This window comes from Pipistrellus hanaki (genome assembly GCF_964339955.1).
Source record: "Pipistrellus hanaki genome assembly, chromosome: 8".
Taxonomy (NCBI): Eukaryota; Metazoa; Chordata; class Mammalia; order Chiroptera; family Vespertilionidae; genus Pipistrellus; species Pipistrellus hanaki.
The window spans coordinates 3,515,133-3,542,820 of record NC_140510.1 but is presented as its reverse complement, the minus strand read 5'-3'; the positions used below and the strand labels follow the sequence as shown (position 1 = coordinate 3,542,820).

The following is a 27,688-nucleotide window of genomic DNA, read 5'->3' as shown; positions in this document are numbered from 1 at the left end:
ATCAGTGATGAGAGAGAATCATTGTTGGGCTGCCTCATGTATGCCTCACACTGGGGATCAAGCCCGCAACCTGGGCATGTGCCCTTGACTGGAATTGAACCCGGGACCACCCCATCCAAAGGATGATGCTCCATCCACTAAGCCAAACCAGCCAGAGCACGAGCTTTGTTTTTAAAGTGATTTAAATATAATGTTTTCAAAGTTTTAGACCAGCATTCCAATTGAAATAAAAATTTACTTAGCCCAATAAATAAAGTAATATAAAGTAAAAAGACACAGCCAGATTAGTATTAGTATATGTTTAAGATATTTTTGGATTATATACAAAATATTATCATTTTAAAATGTAATCACTATAAAATTTTTATTAAGTTATGTTACACTCGCTGAAACCAGTTTGGCTCCGTGGTAGAGCGTCGGTCTGCGGACTGAAGGGTTCGATTCCGGTCAGGGGCATGTACATTGGTTGCAGGCACATCCCCAGTGGGGGTGTGCAGGAGGCGGCTGGTGGATGTTTCTCTCTCATCGACGTTTCTAGCTCTCTATCCCTCTCTCCTCCTCTCTGTAAAAAATCAATAAAATATATTTAAAAAAAAAAAAAGTTACGTTTCACTTTATTTCTATAGTATGTCTTCAAATTTCAGGGCATATTTTGCTATTAAAGCACATTCTCAATTCAAATAAAATATTTATTAAAAATATTGGATTTGTCCCATTTGATCCAGTGATCCCACTTCTAGGAATTTGATCCAGTGATCCCATTGCTATGCTGTGGTAAAAAAGAAAGAATTCTTACTATTTGCAACAGCATGATGGAACTGGAGAGCATTATGCTGAGTGAAATAAGCCAGTAAGAGAAAGATACATTTCATTTATGGACTATAATCAACAACACAACTGATGAACAAAAACAGATCCAGAGACAGAGAAACATCGATCAGACTGTCAAACCTCAGAGGGAAGGTAGGGGAGGGTGGGTGTAAGGGGGAGAGAACAACCAAAGGACTTGTATGCATGTATATAAGCTTAACCAATGGACACAGATAACAGGGGGTGAGGGCATGAGTGGAGGTGGGGTGGGGGGTAATGGAGGGATAAGGGCACATATGTATGTAATACTGTTTTTTTAAAAATATACTTTATTGATTTTTTACAGAGAGGATAGGAGAGGGATAGAGAGTTAGAAACATTGATGAGAGAGAGAGAAACATCGATCAGTTGCCTCCTGCACATTCCCTACTGGGAATGTGCCTGCAATCAAGGTACATGCCCTTGACCGAAATTGAACTGGGACCTTTCAGTCCGCAGACCGACGCTCTATCCACTGAGCCAAACCGGTTTCGGCTGTATGTAATATCTTAATCAATAAAGACATTTAAAAAAAAATTATGAGAACTAAATGTGAGTCATGATCCTAGAGTAGGTTCTGGACCAGGAAGGAAAAGTAGACATTGAAAAAGTTAGGATATTTGAATGAGGTGTTTTGGAATGAATTGAATGCTATTATTGTATCAATATTAATTATCTGGTTTTGGATGCTTGTATTAGTATTCTGTAGAAAAGTGTCTATGTGAATAAACTAAGGAAACAAAAAATAAAATAAAATAAAATAAACCCCCAAATATTGGATTTATATTTTGATTCCATAAAATCTACATTTTGAAAAAGTAGTTTCATATGAGTTTTTCCAAACATGTTTGAAGTTTGTGTAGCTTTAATTAAGTTAAACAAAGAATTTCGTTCTTTGTTTGCACCGAGTCCCCCACCTCCTCTCTTCAAATCCTCAAGCCATCTGTGGCCCTGGCTGCAGGCCTCGTCTGCACAGCAGAAGGCAATGTCCACAACTAGACAGCCAGGCTCTCTCATGCCTAAAGTGAGCTGAGTCCCAAGGAACATATTATACAGACACTGATGTCTAAGAATTATTTTATAGATTAAAGCAAACACACTATTTAGAAGAAAGAATAGTAGGTGTTGAACATAAGTAGACTAACGTGAAAAACACAATAAACACCCCAAGAAACAAAAGAAGAGAGCAGCTTTACTCGTTTTAACGGCACTACCATTTTAAGGTGCAACAAAAATTGTTAACATAATTGTCCTCAGGTGGGACAAAAATCATGCAAATATCACTAACAATACTAACAACTTTTTAAAGAAGAAAGAGATGGTAATTTAAAACGTTAAAGCTTCACATGTTATGTGAACGTAGTTGAAATGAAGTTGAACGTAGAAGCTGGAGTAGTTAAACCCATACAAAATACTCAGTGATCAATTTTTATCTCACTGCTTGAAAAAATGAAAATGTTAAGTCATCTTCACAGTGGGAATCATACCTGGATACTGTCGGATGGTGGACACAGAGCTGGTGATTGGGGTATATGTGTGTGCCGTTAGAGGGTATGCAGAAGGTGGGTATGTTGGCAAAAAGTACTGGAACTGGACTGGAACAGACGGTCTATGGATGGAACACAAATAATAATGAGCTAAAGTGATCTATTGACTTACCTTCAAATGACCCTGTCCCCCAACCTTCTTCACACTCCCACTGCCATAGCAACACCCCACTGGGCTCTCATAATCAGATCAAAGGAAAGAGATCACGGAGTAATGTCTGTACACTGGAGGCCCGGTGCACAAACTCAAGCATGGTTCGCTCCCTAGGCCTGGCCCCACTCTTGTTTGGGGCTGGGCTGGCTGGGGCCAACCTCCCATGGCTATTCCCCCCGACCAGCTGGCCCCCTCACTGGCCCTGATCAGGGGGCCAGCCAACACCCAAGGTTCTTCCCCCTTGCCGGCCGGCCCCTCTGATAGGCCCAGATTGGGGAGAGAGCATTCAAACATCTCCTGAGGGCTCCCAGACTGTGAGAGGGTGCAGGCCAGGCTAAGTGCACCCCCTGAGTGCATGAATTTCAGGCACTGGGCCTCTAGTTCTATATAATAAAGAGGTAATATACAAATTGACCCTCCCACCTTACACAAGATGGCCACCCCCATGTGATCAAAGATGGCTGCCACAAGATAGCTGGCAGGGGAGGGTAGTTGTGGGCAATCAGGCCAGCAGAGGAGTGTAGTTTGGGGCGACCAGGCCAGCAGGGGAGGGCAGTTGGGGGTAACTGGGCCAGCAGGGAGGGTAGCTGGGAGCAATTTGGCCAGCAGGGGAGCAGTTAGGCGTTGATCAGGGTGGCAGGGGAATGGTTTGGGGGTTATCAGGTTGGCAGGCAGGTAAGTGGTTAGGAGCCAGCAGTCCCAAATTGTGAGGGATGTCCCAGATTGGAGAGGATGCAGGCTGGGCTGAGACATCCCCATCCCTAGGTGCATGAATTTTGTGCACTGGGCCTCTAGTGGCCAAGTGTCCATCTGACTGGTAGCTATGACATTTAGTGACCACCGGGGGGCAGATGCTCAATGCATACACTGCCAAGATGCAGTGATTTGGCAGCGGCAGTGAAGCACCCCGGAACCAGAGAAGAGGGAGCCCGATTCCTTGCGAGGCCAGGTGATTCCACCATTCGGCTGTGGGTTATTTTGTTGCGGGGGCCCTGTCGCCCGAATCTGGTTTACTGCTCACTTGCATTTGCGTTCCACACCCTGTACAACAGCAACTTTGCAGAGTGCCCTCTCGTTCTTGGGGACCCCTTAGTGGATGTTAGAGAGCTGGTTTCAGCCCAATCCCTGCAGGCCAGGCTGAGGGATCCCACCTGCTGGAAGGACCGTGGGAGGTTGGCTCCTGGGTGTGTCTGGCCTGTCTTGCCCAGTCCCGCCCTGCTGGCCACCTTCTAATTAATTTCTTTTCAATGTGCAGGAATCCATGCACTGGGTCACTAGTTACTATATAAAATTAAATACATCATTATCAAATAAGCTTTACCACAGGAAAGTAGGAATGACTCAATATCAGAATTTCTATTTATGTTTTAAATCATATTAAAAATGTAAAAGAATCATTGGAAACTTTGCAAAAGATATAAAAATGCTATTAAATTATCATTCAATACTCAATGTCTAAGAAAGCAGGACAGAAACAAAACTCTGCTCCTCAAACTGAAAACAATATCTACAAAACTTGATTATGAAATTTCAGAGACTTCCCATTTAGGTCAGGAACAAGACGAGGATGCTCACTATTTCTGTTATATTCAACATCACATAGGAAGCTTAGCCAACAAGAAAAACCTAAGTATATAAAATAGAAATGAAAAAAACTCCCTCATCCCTCAAAAACCTGACCTTATCTGTAGATGAAATAAACATTTACGTAGAAATCCAAAAGGACTCACAGCCTTTCAGCGCTAACAGGCATGCTCAGCTGAAAGGACGGACACGGACAGGAAAAGCTGGAGCATTCCTATGTGCCATGTGGGTCAGGACAATTTAAAGTGACCAGATGCTGCCCTGCAGTTTAAAACTAAAAACCCAGCCCTAACTGGTCTGTCTCAGAGGACAGAATGTTGGCCTGCAGACTCAAGGGTCCCAGGTTCGATTCTGGTCAAATGGTTGTGGGCACATCCCCAGTGTGGTGTGTGCAGGAGGCACCTGATTGATGTTTCTTTCTCATTGACGTTTCTGGCTCTCTCTCCCTCTCCCTTCCTCTCTGCTGAAAATCAATAAAATATATTAAAAATTTTAAAAAGTGACCAGCTGCTGAAGTGACTTCCTGTGCAAGTATGCAATGGGGGCGGGGACCGGGGGAATTAGAGGTATAACCATGTGCTAAGTAAAGAATTTGTAAAGTGTTACATACTTCTTACCTCTGTCTGCTGAAAGAGCCTAGAGAAAACGCAAACAAACAGCTAATGCCTGGTTTCTAAATGATGAAAGGAACCAGGCTCCTTGGAGAAATGGTGGACTCCAAGATGCTGACAAAGTTTAGGAGGGGCCTGGGGAATCATATTGTGGGAAGGGCTGGAATGACTAGGACACGGCAAAACCACAGGAACTAGTCCGAAGGGGCTCCCATGAACCAAGCCAGAGACAATTTGAGCATCAAAATAGATAGTATTGAGCCTGTAGTAATGAATAAAACCAAATCTATGAGCCCAGGCTAATACTAAAAAAATGAAATACACAAAAATATAAATGGGGAAAAATGAGAAGATATCTATATATCAGAATGTCAACTGATAAATGTGAAAGCAACAATAGTTAGAAAGAGTCACTATTTTGCAACCATCATATTGCAACAACCCTCAACTGATTCAGCCAAGAATCATCAGTAAACAAACTACTTTGTGAAAGTTTACTGGGGGAAAGGATATTAATAGCCTCAAAGTATTTCCACATAGAATACTTAGTTATAAAGAAGAAAAACACTATTTTATAGTAAGAAAATCTGGCAAACATCACATCTTCTCTAAGTAACTAATACGACAAAGAAAGAGCATGAGCTCTCTGATGTAATAGTAGTGAGAAGAACGTATCAAACAATGGTATTCACTCCAAAAATGCATAGCTTGAATTTAACTATGAGGAAACAATCTGACAAGCCCATATTGAATATTCTACAAAAACTGGTCTATCCATATCTTTAAAAAATGTCGATGTATGAAAGAGGGCAGAAAGCTAAAAAATTGCTCCAGGGGTAAATATACTTTCAAGATTAAATAAGAATGCCTTTGTTCTTCAGAGATGAAAATGGAAATATTTAGGGTCAGCAACCTTAACTCTCAAAATAAATCATACATAGAAACATAGAAAACAAAACAATGGATCCTAAGAGAACACCCATCAAAAGGAGAATGGTTGAATACAGACATTTTCTTAAAACTGCAAGAGAAATAATACAATGACCCTACTGGTGCATGAATCTGTGTACTAGGCCTCTAGTTTAAAAATAAGTACATACACTGAGTGGCCAGATTATTATGATCTCTGAACACAAAATAATCTGGCCACTCACCAAAATGCTTTGTACCCATTTGTATCTCAAATGGGTACCAAAAGCATTCTAAACTTTTGTTGGAGATCAACCACCTATTGGCCCTGAGCTCTCTTATCAGCCAGTGCAAAGGGGAAAACTGATCAGGTGCACCATTTATAGTATTTATGGTATCAAATAAATGGGGTACTCAAGAGAAGGACAGTGAGTGGCCAGATTATTATACATTCAGAGGTCATAATAATCTGGCCACTCAGTATATATGCCTTATTTGTGGAACATTTTATATTATTGAAAATCAAAACAATTAGTGACACACTAAGCAGTGTAAATGGCAGGCTGTCTCCCACCTGTTGTCACTTCGAGTCTCCATGGCCACAGGGTTCGGAGAGGCCCGATGTCCTGAAATGGGAAGCAGGCTGCTCCTCTCCGCTGGGTAGTCAGGCTGGATCCTAGGAGAAGTGTGTGTGATCTGCTGAGGCACCACCTTAGCTACAGAACGGAAAACCAATGACATTATTGCTTGTATGCTTTCACTGTCAAACCAAATCATTCTTGTATAACAATCTTAATGCAAATAGTAATAAGAAGTCTAGATTTTTAGTTGTTCTTTTTAAAATACATCTTATTGATTTTTTTACAGAGAGGAAGGGAGATGAATAGAGTTAGAAACACCGATGAGAGAGAAATATCAATCAGCTGCCTCCTGCACACTCCCCACTACATGTCCTTGACCGCAATCGAACCTGGGACCTTGGAGTCTGCAGGCCAATATTCTATCCACTGAGACAAACCAGTTAGGGCTGGATTTTTAGTTTTAATCAAAATAAAAAATGAAAGATGAGTACACAAGGTTCAACAAAATTATTTCAACGTAATCTATAATAATAAAAGCATAATATACGAATTAGACCGGACAGCCGAATGACCTTCCAGACAAAGCTATGGCAGTGGGGGCCAAGGCAGAGACAGTTAGGGGCGATCAGGCAGGCAGGCGAGTGCTTAGGGGAGATGAGGCAGGTAGGCCAGCAGTCCAAGATTGAGAGAGGGATGTCCAACTGTATCTCCAGAGGGGTCCATGATTGTGAGAGGGTACAGGCCGGGCTGAGAGACCCCCCCATGTACAAATTTTATGCATGGGGCCTCTAGTCTATATATATAAAAGCCTAAGCAACTGTTACGACTGGTCAACCAGATGGTGGCTATGGTGTGCATGACCAGCAGAGGGCAGACACTCAATGCAGGAGCTGTGCCCTGGTGGCCAGTATGCTCTCACAGCCAACTCCTATGGCCAGGCAACCTCCCACAATTTCTCCCCCTGGCCAGCTGGCCCCAATTGGGACTGGACAAGATGGCCCTGATCGCCGGCCAGGCAGAAGGACCTGACCCATGCAAAAATTCAGGCAATGGTAATCTAGTCCACTTATATAATATTTTCACCCTATCAAAACAGGGTTCAGCATTACTCCTTTAACAAAAATATTAGCAACCAGGCCTCATTCCCTGACCTGAGATCCTTTTTTTGAGGAGAAAACTTTTGATTAAAAAACAAACAAAGCAGAAACAAATGAAAATGTAAATATAGGAATGACAAAGTCCTTAGATTCTACTCCTTAACCGGGTCCATAAGGAAGCAGCAATGTGGCTTATTACTACTGAGTATATCATCTTAATTTCTCCCATCCAAGTACTAACCAGGCCCGACCCTGCTTAGCTTCCGAGATCAGACGAGATCGGGTGCGTTCAGGGTGGTATGGCCGTAGACTATCATCTTAATTTCTAAGTCCCAGCTTCATCATCTCTAGATAATAATTTAATTTTTAATATCCTATGACTTTACCTAATACCTTACAGCAAAGTCAAAATAAAAAACAGAGTTTTCAAATTAATATCAGGCTCAAAATTTGCTTTCCTCTACAATTTGCAATCAAATTTTGATTCGAAGGTGTAGGTGAACTGGGACATACTTTATGGTTCTTGAGACACCTATCTGTTAACTCTATGCCTCTAAATTTGCAAAGAAAAGCTGATAAAATAAACAAGACCTATGAGGATATGAAAAGGGATCAACTAGAAATAATAAGGGGTCAACAAGAAATAAAGAATACATTGTCCGGCCGAAGCTATCACTCAGAATCAAAGGTCAGATAAAGAGCTTCACAAATAAAAAAAAGCTAAAGAAGTTCATTACCCCCAAACCAGAATTATATGAATTGCTGAAGAGGGTTCTTTCGGAAGAGAAAGAAAATAAAGATAAAAATTACGAACAACAAATACGTAACTATCAACAAGTGAATCTAAAAACCAAGGGAATTAACAAAAATCTGATGAACAATATTAACTGGTGAATATAATAGAATCAGAGGTATGGAAGGGGAGTGAATTGATGATTCTCGGGGGAAAGGGGAGTGGGATGTGTGGATAGAGACTGAACACAAACTGTGCATCTATGGATGAGGACAATGGGGGGTGGTGAAAGGGCAGAGGGTGGGGTGGGAACCTAGTGGAGGGGAGCAACGGAGGGAGAAAAAAATAAGGAACATTTGTAATAATATGAACAATAAGGATTTATTTAAAAAAATAAATTAAAAAAATAAATAAACTCTTAAAATGTTAAATAAATAAATAAATAAATGAAATGTTAAAAAAATAAAATTATTTAAAAAATTTTTTTCTAAAAAAAAATAAATAAATAAATAGTTAACCCTAAATGGTTTGGCTCGGTAGATAGAGCATCAGCCTTTGGACTGAAAGGTCTCACGTTCGATTCTGGTCAAGAGCATGTACCTTGGTTGATGGTACATCCCCAATAGGAGGTGTGCAGGAGGTAGCTGATCAATGTTTCTCTCTCATCGATGTTTCTAACTCTCTATCCCTCTCTCTTCCTCTCTGTAAAAAAATCAATTATACATATACATATATATATATGTGTGTGTGTGTGTGTGTGTGTGTGTGTATATATATGTATATATATAAAAAAAATCTGATGAACAATATTAACTGGTGAATATAATAGAATCAGAGGTATGGAAGGGGAGTGAATTGATGATTCTCGGAGGAAAGGGGAGTGGGATGTGTGGATAGAGACTGAACACAAACTGTGCATATATTGATATATGTATAATTGATTTTTTAATATATATAAATTTAGCCTGCTAGGCTGGCTGGTGTGGCTCAGGGGTTAAGCGTTGACCTATGAACTAGGAGGTCATCATTTGATCCCCAGTGGGGGAGGGAAGTGCAGGAGGTAGCTGATCGTGTTTCTACCTCTCTCTCCCCCCCCTCCTTCCTTCTCTGAAATCAATAAAAATATAATTTAAAAATTAGCTATATCTGGTCAAACATTAACTCACCCCATAATGCCTTGGTGTGGCTTTTTATGGTCCCCTACCCGACAGAAGGACAAAAGTTTTATCTGTGTGAAGACCTGTTACATCAGTGACAGCACAGAACCACTAGAGACTAAGATGATGCCCCCCATTACCCAGAGTGCAACGCATCGAACCCCAAAGGAGAGCAGCACAACCACCATGAGGCCCAGGAGTTTCTGGGAGTTAGCTGGAGAAGTTCCTGCAGGATGCCCTTGGGTGGCCCACTGGAACACTGATGATGGCATCTGTTGGCTCATAGGGAGGAGCTGGCATGGCAAATTCTCCAGCAGTAAGAAGTAGAGTATTGAGTGGAAAGCAACTAAGCCTTGTTTTTCACTCTTCCCATAAAAGGCAGAAAAAATAATCCTTCCAAAGAATGCAGCTGTCATTTGTAGGATAACTAAACAGTGGTTCCTACCAGTAAACACACTCCAAATTTTAAATCTTTACTTTTTTCTAATTAAAAAAAGCCACATTCTCTATTATTAAATAAAATTTAAGGAAAAATATAATGCAGAAACCATAACTTGGCTTTAAGGCTACTACATCCAAAGGTAATTTCATTGTCTAAATGCTGTGACTAACTCGGCTTTGTATGTTCTAAGACATGGGCATGTGTGGGCCAGAGGAGAAAACAGATGGTCATCTACTGGAGATAAGCGTTCATTAGAGGAGAAAACTCTACGTTCATTTTTAATCACTTTTATTCCTGACCCAATATATTCTTACAGGTAACAATGGCTGAATTCAATATTCAGTCTCACCTGGAAAAAAACCACTTAAGTGATTTAATATATCCTCAAGAACTAAACTTGAAGATCAATTCTCTAAGTTTAATGTCAAGTTTTCCTTCTCAACCTTTGTACAGGGATCCTATTATGATGTAACAAAAAAGTATTTGGGTTACTATAAAATAAGAAAACAAAACTAGAGCAAAAACCTAACTGAACTTAGATGAAACCAATCACATTAAGGTGGCAGATGTTAAATGCTTAGATATTTCTGTCAAATGATTTTCATATCTAGATTCAGTAAATGGTTAAAATTCAAAAATAAATGAGCTAAGGAGATACAGAATACAGAACTAAGTTACTGTATTAACTTAGGACAGGAATAAAGTTGCTAGTTTTAGCAAAAATGTATGAACACAGTTCTGTCTCCTGGTACTTTTAATTAAAATTTTTATTTATTGATTTGAGAGAGAGAAAGGGAGGGAGGAAGAAGATATAAACACAATTCTATCTTCTTGTACTTTTACTTAAAATTTTTATTGATTGATTTGAGGGAGAGAGAAAGGGAGGGAAGAAGGGAGAAAGAGAGAGAGAAAGATAAATAGATTTTGTTGTTCCACTTAATCGTGCATTCATTGGTTGGTTCATATAAATGCTATGACCAGGGATCGAACCTGCAACATTGGTATATTGGGACAGTGCTCTAACCACTGAGGTACCAAACCATTCTGGTACATTTAGTGAGGTGACTTCCTCTGTGATCTCTTAAGAAGATACGTGACATTAACAAGAACTAATCTCAAAATAATTTTTCAGAGGGATCAAGAGAAAACCAAAGAGGCCCTATAAGATACACTGCCTCCTCTTCACTGGTCTGATTTTCTTCACAGCTGCAGATTCCCTCATGAGAGTCTGGACTGCAAACGTGAAAAGAACGGGCTGGGCTCTGATGTTACAGCTGAGGATAACTGCCGACAATGGCAAGTATAGCCAGACGTTGGTTTGTCACGACAATACGGAATTATCAAGATTGAGTCAGAAACATCGATGGGAGAGAAACATCCATCAGCTACCTCCTGCACACCTCCCACTAGGGATGTGCCTGCAACCAAGGCAAATGCCCTTGACTGAAATTGAACCTGGGACCCTCCAGTCCGCAGGCCGATGCTCTATCCACTGAGCCAAACCGGTTTCGGCTCAATGATCTTTTCAATAACAGTGCATTACTGACGAAACCGGTTTGGCTCAGGGGATAGAGCATTCGATTCCGGTCAAGGGCATGTACCTTGGTTGCATGTACCAAGAGGCAGCTGATCGATGATTCTCTCTCATTGATGTTTCTAACTTTCTCTCCTTCTCTCTTCCTCTTTGTAAAAAAAAAAAATCAATAAAATATATTAAAAACAAACAAACAAAAAAAACCAGTGCATTACTGCTGAAACCAGACACACACAACAAACTTCCTTTCACAGAAGAGAAGTGAGCTCCGAAGGGCCATGAGAGAAGTGTGGTGGAGGCTGAGCGAGCAGTGACAGGAGGAAGAGCCAGCAGCACTGTCTTCTCGGCTACCTGTCTTTGGGGGTGCATAGTACCAATTTAGGGTGGGCACAGCCCCGTTATCTGGGTTACCATTATTTGAAAAGTGTCCTCAAAGTTTGGTAAGAGGGCCGTGCAGCTGCAGTCTGTCTCGCATCCGCAAAACGCAAGCAGGGAGAAGAGCAGCCAGGCTGGAGGAGCACATGGGAGCAGGACCCCTCTGGTCTGGCCATTAGACCCCAAGGCCTCGTGCTCAGCACGTCAGCATGCCAGCGGACAGACACAGCCTTACTTTGGGCGCGAGGGCACGCTCATCACGCGGCCCGACGCTAAGCTAACACCAGAGCCAAAGGACGCGCGAGAGCAGCCGCTAGGCCGCAGTCTGTCTGCGAGACCATGAGAGGGACAGCGGTCCTAGGATCGAGGCTGGCAGCCTGTGCCCCGAGAGCCAAATGCTGCCTGCTGCCCGCTGCCGTGAGGCCTGGGAGCTAAGCAAGGCCTGCGGAGTGAAGTGGTTGAGGGGAGAGGAGCATTTTGTGACACTTAAAATGATATGAAATTCAAGTTTCTGTGTCCAGAAAGTCTCCCTGGAACATGGGCACGCCCCTGTTCACACTGGCCACTGGCAAGCAGCTGGGCAGAGACCTGGGAGGCCTGAATTGCCTGCATCTACCAGATGGCCTATCATATGGGACGTTTGCCAGGTCCTACTCCTAGTGACTCAAGTGTGCTGCCAGAACCTTCCGAAGGTTTTTTAAACATTCAAAGTGTGCACTATGTAAAAGGGGGGATAGTGAAGACTAGAAGGAACTTTAAGGCAGTTATGAAGTGTTCACTTCAAGGAAAACCTACGTTTAGCTCTCTTCCCACTACTGTCAACCAAAGATTTTTCCTGAACAATCCATCACTTCTCCTCATTCCAGATCTTTGCTTCTCACTTGCTTTCCCTATCGTTTCTCTGTCAGTAAAGTTAATCTATTTCTTTAAAAGCTACACATAAAAAGAGTAAAGTTTGATTCTTAAGGCAGTTAAAAGTCGAGTTAAAGTTTACTTTGAGCTCTCAAAGATTATTATTCCTTTCTCCCTACCGTCATGCCAAACCTGTACAACAAATATTGTGAAAAGTTAAATTCACTGCTACTTTGAAACTCAACAGCTAAAAAAATCAATACTATCCATAAGAAGAGCTCATCAGAGAGGCTGAACAATCCCCTTTTAGCTTCTGTCTGACGGGTGTACCACACTTACCAACTGGGATGTTGGAGGTGGTCACAGCGGTGGCATGGGATGAATGGGAGGGCATTGTCATGGTAACAATTGTACTCGTGGAGGCTTGTGTGTGTGACACAGATCCTAAAAAGGGAGAAAAAAGGAAAATTCTTCAACAATTGCCTCTGAACACATTGCAGGTTCTCACAAACCCAAGACAAGCTCTTGAGAGAAGTTAAGATAGTTTTCATGGCCTACTCTTTTAGCGGAGGGGTGAAAGGAACCGGGGAGAAAGCAGGAGCAGGGCTGCTGACTCACCGGCTGTGGTTGCTGAAGAGATGGTGTTGGTTGCCAAAATAGGTGCCACTGTTGCCGCAGCCACTGGGGTGCCCGTGCTGAAGATCGTTTTCTGTGGGGAGACCCAGAACAGAGTTATAGACAAGCATCTGCCACTCCGTCCAGTTAGGAAGCAACCACGGCCTTCAGGATTGCACATGCTTCGGACTTCTGCCGTTCTCACTGAACCACAGCAGCAGCACACAGCCGGCCCGCCCTTGCCTTACCTGCGCCATGGTGTGAAGCTGCTGCTTTGGTGTCCCCAGTGCAGGGTGCGAGGGCAGTGTTATTCTTGCTGCTGCGTCCCGTGACTGGGGAGGGCGCTGAATGCTGATGGCCGCAGATGGTGGGTGCTGGATAGACAAAGCTGGCCGACTGGAAGGACAGACAGACGTGACTTGTAACTTCTCTGCAGACACAGCACAGGCACCAACGCCATTGACTCCCTGGGACTAGCCATCGTCACAGAGAGGTAGTTTTGTTGTTAATCCACACTGGAGGCTATTTTTTTTTTTTTTAATATATTTTGATTTTTCACAGAGAGGAAGGGAGAGGATAGACAGTTAGAAACATTGATGAGAAATAGGCATCGACCAGCTGCCTCCTGCACACCCCCCACTGGGGCTGTGCCCGCAACCAAGGTACATGCCCTTGACCGGAATCGAACCTGGGACCTTTCAGTCCGCAGGCCGACGCTCTATCCACTGAGCCAAACCCATTAAAGCCGAAGGCCAAGGCTAAGTTTTTCTCCCTTGATTTTTAGAGTGGAAAGGAAAGGGGTGGAAGGAGAGGGAGAGAAAGAGAGTAAGAGAGAGAAACATCAACCCAAGAGACACATGGACTGTTAACCCCCCACATGTGTCACGACCAGGGCTTGGAATTGAACCTGCAACCCAGGTGTGCACTCTTGACAGGGAATCAAACCCATGACCTTTTGGACATTGGGCCAATGCTCTAACCACTGAACCACTGGCCAGGGAGAGTTGTATTTTTTTCAGAAGTCTGTGAGGTCCACTGTCGAACCAGTTAAGTAAAAGGCCCATCAAGTTTTTCTTCTGAAATTGTGAGCACCATTTAAAAAACAATCAACATGTACCATGAACTGAAGAAGTTAAACCTAGTTATTCTCAGCACCCTCCATATAGTTCATCAAAGCTCCCTGACAATCTCAAGGAAGCCTCTATATATATATGAAAGGCTAATATGCTGCATCCCTCCACCTGTCCGACTGGTTGCTATGGTGTGCACTGACCACCAGGGGCAGATGCTCAACGCAGGAACTGCCGAAACATGTACTTGCCGTTTACAGAAATGGCAATGCAGACCTGGCGCTGACAAAGCAACACTTGGTTTCCTCTAAGTCGGACACAGGCCCTGTCACCACCCCAGAGTGACACCTCCCCAAATCGCAGCCTATGCTGCCGAGGCGCTGTCTGTGGGCACCAGGTAATAACATTACACTGCAACACCTGGCTTCCTCTCCCTAGCGACTAGCCTCCTTGCAGTTTCTTCAGCCCAGGAGCACGACTCACTTTATAGCCAGGTGGAAACATTTCACGCTGTAACCAAATGCCTGTGAAGCGTTTTCTGTACCTCATCTCATTTGATCCTCACAGAAGTCCTGGGGTAGGTAGATAGGAGACTCGGTGGAATCCTATTTTCTTTTCATTAGCCAAAAAGCAGATACTTAGAAAGCTTAGAAACTTGACCTGACTGAAAAGAAGTAAGAAATGGTGGACCTTGAAAATGACTCAGGTTTTCTCACTGCACAGAATAGAGTCGAACACTGCTGCAGTTAATATTTCACCCTTTTTCCCCCATGCGTGATCTACAATAATAATCTGCTTCCTGTTGATATTAACTACTGTGCTGCTTACAATTACCTGAAAGAGACGTTGGGGTGCTTCACTGGGCTGGTAAAAGTTTAGCTACATCAGAAAGCAGGTCTAATGAAGCAAGTTTATTCTAAATCTATAAAGGGCTAAGTTGACTCACGCATACACAACACATATAAAGCTCTCACTGTCACCAATTGCAATACTCTTTATTGTATACATTCCTATCCTTTTATATTTTGGAACCATTTACACTAATAAAAGAGAAACATGCAAAGTAACCATCACTCTCCTATTTCCACCAGCCAGTCAGGAGGGAATATGCAAATTATAAAGAGAAAGATTGCCACCGCCCAGCTGCTCTGGGCACGGAATGGCCGGGCAGGGCAGGGCGCTTGCTATGAGAGGGAGGGCAGGGGTGAAGGGATCTACAGGAGCAGCACTCTGGCCACAGCGAAGATGAAGATTGCATACTCCGGAGTCTGCAGTGAAGACGAAGGCAGACTGGCCGGTGCCCGCAGCAAAGGCGGCAGACTCTGGCCGGAGCGAAGGCCTGGCTCCCGGGTGCCAGCGGAAAATCAGTGCTGGAAGCCAAGGGAAGGAAGGCCTATTGCACAAATCTCTTCGTGCAATGGGCCTCTAGTGTGAATATAAAGCAGAGAAGAAAATGGGTTAAGTTGAGCTGTAAGGGTGAAGATGTGACTCTTAGGATAGTATCCTTCTAGAATATGAAATTCAATGCAATGGTTACTAAGATTTCATGTGTCCAAACTAAGCAATGGTTTTTATCATAAGGATTCCGTCTCAAAATGCTTTAAAATCAGACCTAGCTGGCTGGCATGGCTCAGTGGTTGAGCACTGACTTATAAACCAGGAGGTCATGGTTCAATTCTCAGTAAGGGCACAGGCCCAGGTTGCAGTCTAGATCCCGTGTGAGGCGTGCAGGAGGCAGCTGATCCATGATTCTCTCCCATCATTGATGTTTCTATCTCTCACTCCCTCTTCCTTCCTCTCTGAAATCAATAAAATCAGAGAGCTACCGGGGAATCAACTTTACAAAGGACAGCTTTCTCCCCGCAGAAAGAGAACTAAAGGTATCATCCCAGCTCCAAGGGAAGCGGGAAGCCAGGGCACACATGCAGCTGTGGACACTGCTGGAGCTCACCGAGGAGGAGGCACATGCCTGGAGCTGACGGTGCAGGCACCACGCAGCGCCATGGAAGCCAGGCATGCCCAGCACTTCCAATGAGAAGCAGAGATTCATGCACACATAATGAAAAATATGACAGGTTTTAGGATAAATGAACCTAATTACGGAAACCATTTTGGACATCCTTTAAACAAAGAACAATGTGATTAGAATCGCTTGGAAAGGGTCTCCTTAATTCAAACGTAAAGACATTCGTATTTTAAGAGATCCAGCTTATACATAGATATACCCCCCAATGAATACTTACGTAGGATAGGGGCAAAGTAGGGTTACAATTGTGAGTACATGAAACACAAACAGTTTATTCTTGTATATTACTGAGTATTGTATCACTAGAGGCCCCGTGCACAAAATTCATGCACGGGTGGAGAGGGGTCCCCTCAGTCCAGCCTGCACCCTCTCCAATCGGGAACCCCTTGGGGGATGTCCCACTGTCTCTCACAATCTGGGACCACTGGCTCCTAACCACTCTCCTGCCTGCCTGCCTGATCACCCCTAACCCCTCTTCCTGGCTGCCTGATCATCCCTAATCTCTCTGCCTGCCTGTCTGATTGTCCCTAACCACGTATGCCTCCCTGCCTGCCTGATTGTGCCTAACAGCCTCTGCCTCGCCCTTCACCCGGGACCCAGGATTCCCTCCTTCGGCTGGTCGCAGGCACCTGGCACCCGGACCAGCCCCAGCTCTAAGGACCGTGGGTGGGCGGCTTATCCCTCTCTCAAGCTACAGCCTGGCTGGTCCCCATTCCACTCTCTTGAGCTCATTTGTGCCTGGCCAGTCCCCATTCCTCTCTCCCCAGTGTTAAGTGTCTGAGCCATTATAGTGTGATGACCATTTGCATATTAACTCTCTATTATATAGGAGGAAGATTTCCAAATTAACAAATGTAAACCTACTTGTGCCCATCCTGTATATATAATGCACACTACACACTAGATATATTTTATGTGCTTTACCTACAGTAAATAGTTACTCCTCAAAATGATCTTTGAAATAGTAATATTATTGCCATATTTTAGGTGAGAAACTTGAGGCATTTATTCTCTGACCTAGGACTACCACTTACACCATTACAAATATGCAACCGCATATGGTACAATGTCTGTCACTTCACCCTAAAAGGGGACAAAGAGAATGAGTAAGATGTGTCTTCCTACAGAAGACAGTAAAACCTCAATATAAGGGAATAATCGAGTGAGGGAGTGTCTGTTAAAGCCAAAAGTCCGTTACATAATAAAATAGGTTTAATGAATGCATGTTAAAAATTTGACGAATTAGTTTACCTGTTTTTACATAATGTGACACATTGGTGTAATTATAATTACTAGTAAGTATGTATGAAAGTTTAATTTCACAGAAGTTTCCTATGTGTTACTGTAATTTTAACTTTAATCTGAGTAGGCCTAGTAAATGCATGTGTTCACCAGTCACTGCGTACACAGATGCACAGGTTGGTGTGTGGCCTAGCACACGTGGGAACATGGGCCGGCCGGCACACATTAACTGCTGCTGTCATGCCACATGACAATAGAAGCCATTATTGGTCATGTTCTAATCATCTGCTGAACATTGTTTATGAGCAGAGACTCTTGGATTTAAATATGTAGACTATAGTTGTAGATTTGCAATATTTACTTATGTTTGTGAAATTTCTAGTGTTTCTTCCAGCATAAGGCCTACTCACCAAAATTTGTTAAAAATAATCAAATAGACAATAACCTGCTAATCTTGGTTAAAAGCATTTTAAGTTAAAAGAGTGTTAATTCTCACATAAGACATATGGACTGGAAATTTTGTCTGTTAAATCTGAAGTATGTTCGATTGAGGTCCACAAAATCAAGGGTTTACTGTAGACTCTTAAGAGAAAAAGGCAAGTAAGAAACAGTATGTATAAATATAGCATGCTGCATGTCCTGTGAGAAAGTATCGGACAAAGGAACACATGTGTTTATCTGCGTATACACGCATGCGTGTGGAAGAAACCTCTGGGAGGACAAATCAGATGACAGGCAGCCTCCCAAAAGCATGGTGACTTGGGAAGGGGGCGGGGTCCTTGCAGTTCCATCTTTACATTAGCTTTGGTTTTTGAACCAAATCCATACCTTCTATGTTTGAAAGAGTTCACAAAGCAAATCCAAAAATTAAAATCTAATTTAAACAAATAATCACAACTATAAATTATGTAAATTATGTAAACATAGACTGGAAAGACAATAAAAATATTATCAGGTTACCTTAAAGAGCAAAGGGATAGGAACATGGAAAAGTGGTATTTATGGGATGGAGAAAAGAGTAACTTTTTTCTTTTTCTTTCTTTTTAAAAAAAATATATTTTATTGATTTTTTACAGAGAGGAAGAGAGAGGGATAGAGAGTTAGAAACATCGATGAAAAGAGAATCATCGATGAGTTAGTTGCCTCTTGCACACCCCCCACTGGGGATGTGCCCGCAACCAAGGTACATGCCCTTGACCGGAATCGAACCTGAGACCTTTCAGTCTGCAGGCCGACACTCTATCCACTGAGCCAAACCGGTTTCGGCAAGAGTGACTTTTTTTAAGTTTATATTTTGGAAACATGTGAACATGAATTAGGAAAAAGGAAGTGTTGTTTCATGTCCTACAGGGAAAAGAATCACTTCAAGTGACTTTTAACACATTCCCACTCTGCTTATGGGATGTCTGAAGGCAAGAATATAAAGACATCTCAAATTTTACTCAGTAATCTTACTATTAGTAGAAATCTACAGAAAACAAGGGGTTCATTTATGACAAATGGACTTGGAACTCTGATTTGTTACTCTGAAACTTTTTTTACTAGTATGGATGAAAAAAACCAAGTAGTTATATTGTCTTTAGGAAACAAGGTTTTCAGTATCAGAGACAAAAATACAAAATCTAAGAAAGCAAGAAAAACCTGTACTGTGAAATCTCATTTGGAAATATCAGTATCAAGACCTGTATTTATTGTATTGACTATCTCTGTCTAGAAAAACAGCCTAACGCTATGATACCTCAGAAGCAATGTGTACCCCTCGCACCCAGATCTTGGGTTCTAAATACTGTTCCCACTAACATGAACCAAAGAACCTCGAGAAATGACTGGTTTCTAACCAGGGAAGCAGAGACAGGCCACGAGCCTGACTCAAGCTGTACGAGGAGAAAGCGCTCAGACGAGCAGGAGTTACCCAATGGGCAGTGGAGCCCGCGTGCAGGGCTTCTCACCAGCCAAACTGCTACTAAGGTATTGGGATACCTGGGGAAACGATTTTAATCATGTGAAAACTAATATTAAAACATCAGTCCTGCCAAGACCGGTTTGGCTCAATGGATAGAGCGTCGGCTTGGGGACTGAAGGTCCCGGGTTAGATTCCGGTCAAGGGCATGTACCTTGGTTGCGGGCATATCCCCAGTGGGGGGTGGGCAAGAGGCAGCTGATCGATGACTCTCTCTCATCGATGTTTCTAACTCTCTCTCTCCCTTCCTCTCTGTACAAAATCAATAAAATATATTAAAAAAAACAAAAAAAAAACAAAAAAACATCAGTCCTACAAGCTCTTCTTTTCTTTTTTAGACTTAAAATTTTTAATTTAAATAATTTTTTCAAAAAGTTTAAATTGATTTTGAGAGAGAGAAGAAACTTAAGAGAAGAAAGAAGGAGAGAGAAACACCATGTGAGAGTGAAACATTGAGGCGCTGCCTCCGGGAACTCATGACCCCACTGGGAATCGAGTCTCATCTTGGGCATAAGCACTGACCAGACCGAATCTGTAACCTCTGGTGCACAGGACAAAGCCCAACCAACTGAGTCACCCCGGCTGGGGCTGAACCATTTTTAATTTTCCATTACAGGTGCCATACATTATATTAGTGTTAGGCACCCCCCAGTGATTAGACATTCTAGAACCTACTAAGTGACCATCCTGAATAAATCTAGTACCCATCTAACTCCACAGTTATTACAATATTAACAATGCTCTCTAGCTGTACTTTACATTCCCATGACCACTGTGTAACAATTTGTACTTCTTAATCCCTTCACCTTTTTCACTCATCCCCCTAACCCCTCCTCTCATCTGGCAACTGTCAAAATGTTCTATCTATGAATCTGTTTCTGTTCTGCTTCTTCATTTTTTAAAATTCATTTGTTTACAGATAAGAATTTTTTGCCAAATTATTGTGCATATTCTTATCTTCTCAAATAAGATCCTTTAACATTTCTTGTAATATTAAGTTTGGTGGTGATTAACACCTTTAGCTTTTTCTCATCTGGGAAACTCTTTTATCTGCCCTTCAATTCTAAATGATAGTTTTGCTGGGTAAACTAATCTTGGTTGTAGGTTTTTGCTTTTCATCTTTGAATATTTTTCAATCCCTCTTGGCCTGAAAACTTCATTTTGATAAACCAGCTGACGGTCTTATGGGAGCTGCCTTGTACAGTGCAGATGAAAATGGGGAGCCATTTATATCAGGTCCAGCATTTGCCACGGACAAGATGCCAGGACCCGTATGCTCTCTCTCTCCCTCCCCCTTCCTCTCTGAAATCAGTCTATATTAAAAGGATGAAATTCTTATCATCAAATTTCTCCCCATAGTCCAGCCAACTTGGATCAGTGGGTTGAGCATTTACCTATGAACCAGAAAAATCACATCTGATCTCCAGTCAGGGCACATGCCCAGGTTGCGGGCTCAATCCCATTTGAGGGGCGTGCAGGAGGCAGCCAATCAATGATTCTGTCTCATAAGTGATGTTTCTCTCCCTCCCTTTTCCTCTCCCATTCTCTCTGAAATCAATAAAAATATATTAACAAAATAATTTCTCGTCATAGATGGACTTGCAGCCTGTGCTATTATGGTGTGTGAAATCACCAGCCTGACATATAAACCCTGGAATAATTCTGACAAAGCAGGAACCTTTATAACCAAATCCTTTCTACTCAGTGCTCAGAGCACGAGGTTTCTGTCTTTGAAACTTTGTCTGCAAACAGCTTGTAGACCACCCGGCCCAAGGCTCACCATCCACAGTGACTTCCAAAACACGGTGGGATTCACCATGGCAGGGGACAGGCGGCTCCAGGGTGCAGCCCTCTGCAAGGCCTCTGAAGTTCACAACGTCCTGCTCTCTTCCTCCTTCCCGCCCCCTCTGCTACAAAGACTGGTACACTTGGAGTTGTTCCAGAAGCTCCTTACACAATCCTCATTTTATTGGATTCTTTTTGCTGTCCTGATTGGATGTTTTTGGCTTCCTTATATTCCAAATCAGAGAACGAAATTTGATTCTCAGCTTCATCTACTCTACTGTTGATTCCCTGTAATTTATTATTTCAGTTAGTATATTATCCTTCATTACTTTTTTTTTTTTTTTTTTTTTTTAATGCTGCTGAGTTGGGTTGTATACACCCTCCCATTGTATTGAGCCTTGATTGCTGTTGACACATCAATGAGAGGGATGGACTCTCAGGTCAATTCATGGCTGCTGCAACGACCACCAACGACTCACTTCAGCAAGGCTCTACCCCTTGAGCGTGATTCTGTGGTTGGGGATGTTGCAACATGATCTGCAGCTGTCCACAGGATACCCATGCCCTGGCTGTGGTTCCTCCAGCGAGAGGCTGACCTAGGTTGCAAGTTCTATCCCTGGTCAGTTGTTTCTCTCTCTGAGCTTAGAATTCAGGTGAGGCCCCCTTGCAGATGTTGAAGAAAAATTTCACATACCAAATGTCAGTCTGGAACCAGCTTTTGCCTTCCAGGCAGGGTGGGACAGGAACCCCAACATGCTACAAATTAGCTGTGGCTGTTCCTGCCCAACTCCACAGGATCCTATAAGCCCTTCTTCTTTTTTAAAAAAATAATTAATGTTGGAAGTATTATATACTAGTGGACCGATGCACAAATAAAGATTCGTGCAAGAATGGGCCTTTGTTGCACTGGCTTCCGGCACAGTCTTTGCTCTGGCCTGAGTAGCCTTTCTGCCTTCCCATGCTGCCCAGAGGCCCTGAGCGACTAGGGTGATGCGGAATGCCTGTGTCGTCACCATGGCAACGATGCATGTGTCCTGCCCTGTCCCTGGTTGCTCCTGCATATGCAAATTAACCCAACAAAGGTGGGTTAATTTGCATACTCACTCCTGATTGGCTGGTGTGTATAATGAAGGTATGGGCAATTAGCATCTTTTATTAGGTAGATATCCCCTTTCCCCCCCTGATACCTGCCCCCTCTTGCCAGCCCCAGGCTCTCACAGGCCCATTGTCTGTGTCCATGGGTCATGCCTATATGCAAACAAGGTCCTTGTGGTTGATTACCTTCCTGTCCCCCCAAGCATTCCCTCTGAGATTCCCCACTCTGTTCCATGCCTAATCAGCCCTTCTCAAAGAAAGTAAGACAATTTCATTCCACTAAGTAATGTAAAACAACAAAAATAATCAAATACTGATAGAAAGGATTGAATCATTTAACGGTCACCTATCACCTAAGTTTTTATTTTAACTTTCCTTCTTTTTCTCTCTTGAATCAATTTAACCATCATTGGTTTATCTGCTCTTTGGGAGTTTGGTAGGACTCAGTGAAATAATCTGGTGCTGGTGCTTTTCTGGGAGATAGTACTTAAAATTTTTTTTCTATTTTGTCTATGGAAAATGGCCTGCTTAAATTTTCTATCTCCAGAATTCAAAGGGAGTTAGATACTAGCAATTTATCACATTTATGTAATTAGAAAAATCATCTGATTATTAGGGTTTTTGTCTGTTTAATTTACTAATGTATTTCTAGTGTCCAGAGCAATGACTGGTACACAATAAATACTTATATGAATGAATGCTGAAGCAATCTGACAAAATTCAATGTCCATTTATTATTAAAAACTCAATACACTAGAAAATATAGATGCTCCAATAAAATGGGGGGGGGGGGGGGGGTTTAGACACTCTACTCTAGCCCTAGAATTCATTGCATACATATTGCATACATATTTATACTTTTGAGTTTCAACATAACATCTGAATCTATTAACTTTTTAAAGGTAACATAAAGTTAAAATGATTACACCCAGTCTATTTTATGTTGGGCAGTTGTGTCTCTGTGCCTCAGGCAACATAGTCAATTACCAGCGAAGTAACATGTCCTCACTTTATTGAAGAGGGGACTGAAAGTGAGGGGAGCTGAGCAGCTTGCCTGATGTCACACAGCTAGTAAGCGATAAGAGCTAATATTTAAGGTGAGTTCTAGGCACTATTCTGCATTTAAACGTTATTTTCTTCCGTTTGGTTCTAAGCCCTTATTACTCTACTAGTAGCCCTGCACACGATTAAACCGCTCAGGTTCCCTGGGCCTGGCTGCAATCAGGGCCATGTCTGCTGCCCAGCATCACTCCTCCACCTCTGTGGCCCCCGCCCCATGACCTCCACGCTAACAGGCCCTGCCCCACGAGGCTCCTCGGGCTCTACTGCCCATGCCGCATGACGCTTTCTGCCTCAGCAGCCCCTCAAAGCGCCATGCTCACTGCCCCTGCCCTGCGAGGCTCCTCAGCCTGCTCAGCCCCGCCCCCCACACCGTGAGAGCTGGCCCGGTTCTTTGGTCATTTGGGCCCACAGTTTCCTCCTCCCAGGCGCTGCCACGGACAGCCAGGGGCCTACAGCTCCAGCTCCCTCAGATCCCTAGCCTGGCATCTGGTCGAGCCTGTGGTCATTACTAGTCGTTACGGACCCAGGGTTTTTATACATTAGGATTAGGATTGATTTCTCCTGAATAAACTCAGATACTTCACACATTTAATTGTAGGTCAATGACTTTCCAAACCCATTCTCTCTTCAACCATCTGTTAATCTCAGCCATTTGGATAGTCCCTGAAAAGCCCAGTATCCTAAGTGCAACCTTCTTTCTTGTCCTTGTTTCCTTTCAATGTACTTGGTCCGGCAAGAAGGAAATCCAGGCAGAGCCCCAGTCTCCCCACTGTTCTAGTCTCTCCTGCCTCCACCTGGTCATGGAGTTTTAGGGAGAGTCTCTAGTTTTTGACAGCTCTGTTCCTCATGCCTACTACTCCTGCTTTCCTTTAGCGAATCACTGTTTCCACTGCCACAGGTTTCCCTGGCACCCACACACAGGGATAAATCAAGAAAGACTACCAGAACTCTGTGTACTCCTAGCAAGACAAATCCCACTGCCTGCCCCAAATACATTTCCACCATCCCACTGTACCCTCGGACTCACAATTCATCTCTAGTAAAATCCCATGTATCCTCCGCCTCATCTCTGAATATACCCTTACCTTCCTGCCCTAATAAATCTTGCTTCTTCTGTGAACACTTCTTCCCCTACAGCTCTCTCAACTGGGAGCCGTTTTTCCCTCATAAACCTCTTGCCAAACTATACTGTCGTACTAAGTTTTCTACTCCAGAACTCCTCCCTGGCTCCAAATTTGTATATAATCCTATCTCAGTATCTCCACTTGGATGCTCAGAAGTCAGTACAACCTTAAAATACCCAGAACTAAAGTCTGGACTTCCTCCCCAAAACTGATTCCCCACTGTTCTCCATCTGAAGTTAATGCAGCTGCACCCTCCTGGCTGCACAGCCACCTAGTGCTGGCCTAATGCTAGCTCTTTTTTTTCTTCCCTGGTTCTCTATGCAATTCCTCCACAATTCTATTTAGAATCTAAACCATATAATTTTATCCCCAACAATCATCTCTCCTGGGTTTCTGCCATGCCCTTCCAAACAATTCCTCTGTTCCCAACTTTGCCTCTCTAAAGCCTACTCTATCCAGCAACCAGGCTGATCCTCCTAAAACGTCAGATCAAACTCTCACTGAGGCTCTCACTGAAACCCAGCACAGTCTAAATCATAGTGTGGGCCATACACCCGATGACTGGGGAACCCTGCACACTCCTAAAATAACCTCCTGCTGCTCCTTTCATGGGCAAACATATCCTGTCTCAGGGCCCACCGTACAATGCTCTTAGCCCGACAGCCATGTGGTTATCACATCTGCTCAGATGTATTCTTATCAAAGCCCTCCCTGGTCACGTTATGGAAAACTAGCCCCCATCATTTCAAATGACATTCACCCTATCTAATTTTCCCCAGAAACATTTTTCATCATCTAAAAAAGTGTATATATATATTTTAATTGTGTCTCCAGACCCTAAAATAGAAACTCTGAGGTAGGAATTTGTCTTATCCTCAGTAATTAGAACACCTAATAACTCATTTTACAAAGGACCCAGTAAGTATTTATTGAGTTAGGAAAGGTATTAAGGATGGAAAGGAGAAAGGGAGAGGAGAAGGAAGAATGGCTTGATCATCAAACACCCAGACATACCTCAGTGCTGAATCAGCAGCATGTGCCGCTGTTGTGGTGATGACTGGAGACTGAGCTCTGGTGGCTGAGACAGTTGCTACCACAGCAGGAGGGATGGTATTAGAAGTCGTCACAGGTGGACGAGACTACCAAGGCAGAGAAAAAAATATTTCAGTTAAAACAAAAAACAAAACAACATATAGTAAGACAAACACTAAAAGTATAATTTGAAATCTGGGCCTTCAAGTAAGTATGTTTATGTACCATTCTTATTAAGGAATTATCTTTTTGGCTATGTTGTTATCCAAGAGTCAGACTTATAAAAAAGAAATCCAATTTTGGTTGGATAAAACACAAGTCCCTTCTTTCTAAGTACAACTGGATTAAAAATTCTGTCTTACTATCAATGTCAGTACAAACTGGCCTGAACCTTTCAGATCCAGATCTCCCACATGTCTGCTGCTGGCCCTGGTGCAGACAGCTGACACTACCACGCAAACCAGTGCTGTCCGCACAGGGCTCCTCAGCCCCTGGACAGAGCGAGTGGCTGGCCCTCAGGGCATCCACGTTAGCGTACTAAAGGCAAACACACAGTGGTGGCCTTCTTGCTCTCAAAAGATTCAGTGTCCAGATGCTCTCTGGAGGCGTTCACATGGACACACTTCCCTTACCGCTACATGCGTGTGAGACCTTCACCTGACAACTGAGCTCCACACGGGCTTCCCCTGCTTGTCCACTGTCAATCCTGCTATTTATCGGAGCTCCTCTCAGTGGGTCCTCTTTCTTGACCTTGTTACATATACTTAAATCTGCAAACTCTGCCCACTGTTTTTGTTTTTGTTTTTAATCACAATATGTTTTATAGATTTCAGAGAGGAAGGGAGAGGGAGAGAGAGAGAGGAAAAAAAAACACATTATGATGAGAGAGAATCATTGATCCTCCTGGGGATCAAGCCTCCAACCCAGGAATGGAACCGTGACCTCCTGCGCGGCACCAGCCAGACAAACCCTGACCATTCCTGAGCTCTGTGCTTCCCTCCGTGCCTCTTCCCTCCGTGCCTATGGTTACAGCGTGCTGTCTGACCTGAGAGCTGCTTCACTGTCCTCGCTCAGTTCCCCTCCGTCTCCAATCCTCCCTATCTGCCACATGTCTTCCTGGGGAACCTCATCAGTTTCTAACTGCTTTGTTAGCCAGCAAGGTCTTTTATTCTTTTTAATTAGAAAGCTCTAGGCTGGACATGTACTACCCAGTGTCCTAATCAGCACTTTTCCTCACTGTTTTAAACCTGTTCTGATACATATCACCAATCTCGTCTCCTACATGTAATTCAGCTATGTTCATCTCTCTCAGATACTTGTCTGATTATACATTATTCAAAAAACTTAAGTAGCTCTCTGCAGCGTACAAAATCAAGTTTACTTTCTATATCTTAAGAGTTCTGTTTTGAGACACAGCAATATCACTTAATCTTGCATTATACTTCAGTAATACCGAGATTGCAAATTTCCTTGAAAAGAAGCTGAAAAGCATACATAGACTGTCTTCCTCAAAAAATATACATATGTGTGTAAAACAGGGGTTCCTAAACCCCTATCCAAATTAGAGCCGCTCAGCTCTCACTAGCCTTTACCAATAAACACTGTAGGGAACAATCACTATCCTCCTTGCCACTGCTCACGGCACTGCCCCCACCTCCTCCTAACAAAAGCCTTGCCTGCCAGTGTGGCTCAGCTGGTGGGAGTGTCGTCCCGTGTACCCGAAAGTTTCAGGTTTGATCCTGGTCAGGCACATACGGGAGGCAACTGATGGATGTTTCTCTCACAATAATGTTTGTCTCTCTCTATTTCCCTTCCTTTCTCTAAAATCGATAAAAACATATCCTGGGGTAAGGATTTAAAAAAAAAAAAAAAAAAAAAAGCCAATTTTCTTTACTACCTCTTTTAAATTCTATTTTTTTAAAAATATATTTTATTGATTTTTTTAGAGGAAGGGAGAGAGACAGAGCTAGAGATGTCAATGAGAGAGAAACATCGACCAGCCGTCTCCTACACACCCCCTACCGGGAATGTGCCCGCAACCAATGTACATGCCCTTGACCGGAATCGAACCTGGGACCCTTCAGTCCGCAGACCAATGCTCTACCACTGAGCCAAACCGGCTTCAGCCCTCTTCTGAATTCTTACAGAGGATCAGACATTGTATATGATTCAACCTTCCCTTCACTTGAGGTCAAAGGATTCTCACTGCCTAGCAGAACGAATGACTCAAGAGTAGGCATTCACACTTCCTG

General features: G+C 43.0%; 1 protein-coding gene across 1 annotated transcript in view; it reads right to left on the bottom strand.

Moving 5' to 3' along the window:
* Window positions 1-27,688, bottom strand: part of SAP130 (Sin3A associated protein 130) — a 92,878-nt gene that overhangs the window by 43,229 nt on the left and 21,961 nt on the right. Inside the window, exons 7-12 of the mRNA XM_084891997.1 lie at window positions 25,419-25,543; window positions 13,289-13,436; window positions 13,044-13,134; window positions 12,765-12,869; window positions 6,229-6,370; window positions 2,337-2,458 (exon numbers count right to left, since the gene is read on the bottom strand). Coding sequence (XP_084748123.1) covers window positions 2,337-2,458; window positions 6,229-6,370; window positions 12,765-12,869; window positions 13,044-13,134; window positions 13,289-13,436; window positions 25,419-25,543 — 733 coding nt within the window. The remainder of the gene's footprint in view (window positions 1-2,336; window positions 2,459-6,228; window positions 6,371-12,764; window positions 12,870-13,043; window positions 13,135-13,288; window positions 13,437-25,418; window positions 25,544-27,688) is intronic.